Genomic DNA, 4,207 nt, shown 5'->3' with positions numbered 1-4,207 from the left:
GATGATGAGATAGGACTTAGAACCAGAGAGAGAAGAGAGAGGAGTTTGGTTTGTTAGAAGAATAGAGAGGAAATTCAGTGGTATTTTTGGTGTTTTGCTCTTGAAATCAAACAAATCATCCACCAGATTGTATTCTTGTGCTGTTCTCCTCGGATTCAAAACGTTATTAGAAATATACTACTCCTAATTCCTTCTCTCGTGTGTTTTCTTCTGAATATAACACCAAACTATCCATCTGTTTGTATTTGGAAACCTTGTTAGTTTATTTTGTTTTGTACAACTCTTTGTGTTTCCTCCTCACTCCTTCACCCTTGCTATCAAATGATGTCTGGTTCTGCCCCCAATTCCCAAACAAACCCTAACTCCAAACCCCCTTCTTCTGCAAAAAGGCGACGAAATCTTCCCGGCACACCAGGTACCGTATTTATATATATCCAAACATATGTGAGCATATAGGTTGACATATAGATACATATAAACATACAGATCCAGATGCAGAAGTTATCGCTCTTTCTCCAAAGACGCTCATGGCGACCAACCGATTCGTCTGCGAAATCTGCAACAAAGGCTTCCAGCGCGACCAGAATCTCCAGCTGCACAGGAGGGGCCACAATCTGCCATGGAAGCTCAAGCAAAGAGCTAACAAGGATCAAATCAAGAAGAAGGTTTACATCTGCCCGGAGAAGAGCTGCGTCCACCACGAGCCGGGCCGGGCCCTCGGCGACCTCACCGGAATAAAAAAGCACTTCAGCCGCAAGCACGGCGAGAAAAAATGGAAGTGCGAGAAATGTTCTAAGAAATACGCTGTTCAATCCGATTGGAAGGCTCACTCCAAGACGTGTAGTACCAGAGAGTACAAGTGCGACTGTGGAACTCTCTTTTCCAGGTACAAAATGTTTCCTTGCGCTAATGCTCTCGAATTTATTGCCTTCAAATTAATGATTAGCCAATTATCATTTTTATTGCAGAAAAGATAGTTTCATCACGCACCGCGCTTTTTGCGACGCCTTGGCAGAGGAGAGCGCCGCTGCAACCAACAATTCGAACTTGAGAAATGATTTCGGTGGGAATATGATGAATTCCGCCGGAATTCAGCAGATATCGGTGGATCAGAATCAGCAGAAGCCGAGGCTGTCGCTTTGGTTGGATCAAGACAACTCTCAGCTCAATAATTCAATTATGTTCATGCCTTCATCGACAGATTTGACCGACATGATTCAGATGGCGTCGAACGGCCTTCTCGGCTCGAATTCATCGACGATGGCGGATTCTCCCTACTCCGATGGCCAAAGCTCGGGCATGTCGGCGACGGCGCTGCTGCAGAAGGTCGCTCAGATAGGGGCCACGAGGAGCAGCCCGACGTTCTTCGGCAACGCGGTCGGGGTGATGAGCTCGTCTTCGTCATCGGCGTCTTCCACCAACACGTTGCGGTACGGCTCTCCGCAGAGCGAGCTGCATCTGGTGTTTGGGGAGAATCAAGCGGCGGCGATGATGAATTTCAACAACAATCTCGGTACCGCCGCACAGGGGGATAATTCGGTGAGCTTGCATTCGGGATTGCATGGTTTCACGAGGGATTTTCTGGGAATGGGCGGAGACGGCGGGACGTTTTTGCCGCAGGAGCTGGCTAAGTTCGCTTCGATGAGTCCGGCAATGGGGCTCACCCACTTCACTACCAATCAGTAGCGCTTACCTTTCCTTTTTTTTTCCCCTCTTCCTTTTTTTTCCCCTCTTCCTTTATTTTTGTTTTTGAGATTTTGTTTGATACTATCTATTACTACTACCATAATAAGAAATGTTTATACCTCTAAGTAATTACTCTACATAAGTAAAAGTACTAACAAATTAAAATGATTCGCATGGAAAAATGACTCAACCCTTTTAATTATGATTTTAACGTATTTAATGAATTTTAGATTCATTTCCTAAAATTGTAATCCTCCGTAATATTTTTCTTTTAGTGATCAGATCTTTTTTTTTCTGTGAGATACTTTGATTCTTTTGACTATTTTTGCTTCTATTGTGCTTGATTTTCTCCTTCTATCATTTTTTTTATTTTTATATTCAATTGCTTGCACTTTTTTGTTCTTCACTTCTTTGTGGACTATAAATTTTACCTTCGCATATTTGCATCTTGAAGAATATAAAAAATGTATATATGACACTTCGCATATTTGCATCTTGAAGAATATAAAAAATGTATATATGACAATTGACAAGTAAAACTGTATTCATTTTGCCACACTTTCATTAAGATATTTGTTCAAACATTTTAGGATAATAGACAGAGTGATATAAGTACATTCGTCAACCAAATGACTCCCATAATGTATCTACGAAAATTCAAATTGAAATAGGGGGAGAGAATGCAATGGAGCAAGGGAAAACAAAAGTTCACCTTTGAGGTGGACTTCTGGAAGGCAGTGGGTTAGAGACTTAGAGCATCCACAATGAGGCGCTCTATAGCGCGCCACGTCAGCAGTTTTATCCTCTTACCCTCCCACCTGCAATGGGGCACCCTAAGGCGCGCCCTATGGCGCGCCCTATGCATTTTATTTTATTTGAATATTTAAATAACAAAAAATTGGGAAAAAACTTCATTTCATATATAAAAATTAATACATTACAATACGAATTAAAAAAAATACGCAAACTCAACGACGGCGGTTACGGGCTCACACTTCTTCAATCATGTCGTTCATGAGTGTCTGCATCTAAGGCTGCCGAGGTCTCCGAGTGCGAACTACCCTACTCCGATGAGCTAGAACTAGTGGTGTCATCGTCGTGGTTCATTTTGGTATGTGAGATAGGTAGAAATGTGAGAGAGGAGCGAAACGAGAGAGGCGAGATGTTCGTATGAACAAGTGAATGAGAAACGAGGTTTAAATAGAAAATAAAAATAAAAAATGCGTGGCATCGTCCGCCGATCCTGCAATGGGGCGCCCGATGGCGTGGATGATGGCCTATTGTCCGCGCCCATCGCCCGCCGAGCCCACAATGGCGCGGACGATAGGCCATCGTCCGCGCTTCAATCGCGGACGATGCATCGGCGTGGGCGTAGGGCGCGGACGATGGCGGAACGATGCATCGGCGTGGGCGTAGGGCGCGGACGATGGCGGACACCCACAATGGGGCGGATGATGGCTCCCTCGGACGATGGCACGCATCGGGCGTCCCATTGTGGATGCTCTTAGGCCCTCTCCCTTAGTGAGTCACTGCGTACCCTGATTTAACATCCCTCACAATATTGTTGGAACGGGATGTAGGGGGCCCTTAGGGTTGGGGTTTCAACATTTTGTATGAAGGGAAAAGAAAAGTTACACTTTACCCCCACCTTTTTAGGGTATAGTCTTCTAATCATTAATGTCATTAAGGCCATCCTTATTCTCCAACCCTGTCATGGATCCATGCTCCAAGTCCCCACGTCATCATTCCCCTAATTTTCGGTATAATGAATTTGAATACCAATATTATACCTCATTTTAGGTACTATGTTATACTAATTAGGTATACCGGACTTTTAACCCTTGAAAATAGAATGTTTGAGTTTTTAAATATTATTTAGAGTTTATAAATTTTAAAAAATATAGTACTAAATATATTTATATGTAATCATATTCATATTTTACAATAGATATATTAAATATATTTTATATACTGTGTATATGGCGTATACTATATTTTCAGCATATTTCGAACTTTGGTATGTTGTGGTAGACCGCGATATATGATAATATATACCGAAATCTTTCGTTAAGGTATAATACCGTATCGAAAATCACGTCATACCGAAAATTCAGTATTTTTGGTATTTTTTCGATACGATAAGACCGGTATTTGGTATTTCATTATTTTTTCCCCATCCCTAATAATAAGTGTAATTTGGAGGGTTAATTTTAGAGTGGTTGAAACTCAGCCTGCTTCTAAATATGGGTTTTTGTTGGGCTGTTAAATAAAATTCTATAAGTTAGACAGATCTAGGGTAATGTTTTTGAATATAAAGCCCATTTATCTGGGATAATAGAAATAAATCATATGGAGGCCCAATGCGTGAGGTAAGAAATAGGTCCATCCATGTGGCATATGTTGATTGGTAAATGGTCCCGCACGTGGCAAGAGTTTATAGGGTAAAACAACGTGGAATTGGCTATGGATCTTTCTTCTGGCCACGCAGCCAAGCTTACAATATTTTGATAGTAATTAAATT

General features: G+C 41.8%; 1 protein-coding gene across 1 annotated transcript; it reads left to right on the top strand.

Moving 5' to 3' along the window:
* Positions 1 to 1,854, top strand: LOC121792240 (zinc finger protein JACKDAW-like). The gene is made up of 3 exons (XM_042190112.1): positions 1 to 415; positions 487 to 886; positions 969 to 1,854. Exons 1-3 carry the CDS (start codon positions 322 to 324, stop codon positions 1,684 to 1,686), a joined length of 1,212 nt encoding a protein of 403 aa, XP_042046046.1. The 5' UTR covers positions 1 to 321; the 3' UTR covers positions 1,687 to 1,854.
* The last annotated feature ends 2,353 nt before the right edge of the window (positions 1,855 to 4,207 follow it).

The sequence above is a fragment of the Salvia splendens genome, chromosome 2, assembly GCF_004379255.2.
Source record: "Salvia splendens isolate huo1 chromosome 2, SspV2, whole genome shotgun sequence".
Classification (NCBI taxonomy): Eukaryota; Viridiplantae; Streptophyta; class Magnoliopsida; order Lamiales; family Lamiaceae; genus Salvia; species Salvia splendens.
Note: the sequence above shows the minus strand (reverse complement) of the source record. Positions and strands in the feature narration are given on the sequence as shown.

Bases quoted from the DNA above. Each gene is read 5' to 3' on its own strand.
- LOC121792240 (XM_042190112.1), top strand. From the start codon at position 322: ATGATGTCTGGTTCTGCCCCCAATTCCCAAACAAACCCTAACTCCAAA. The intron at 416-486 runs GTACCGTATTTA...ATAAACATACAG, and splicing joins AAATCTTCCCGGCACACCAG to ATCCAGATGCAGAAGTTATC. The intron at 887-968 runs GTACAAAATGTT...TTTTTATTGCAG, and splicing joins TGTGGAACTCTCTTTTCCAG to AAAAGATAGTTTCATCACGC.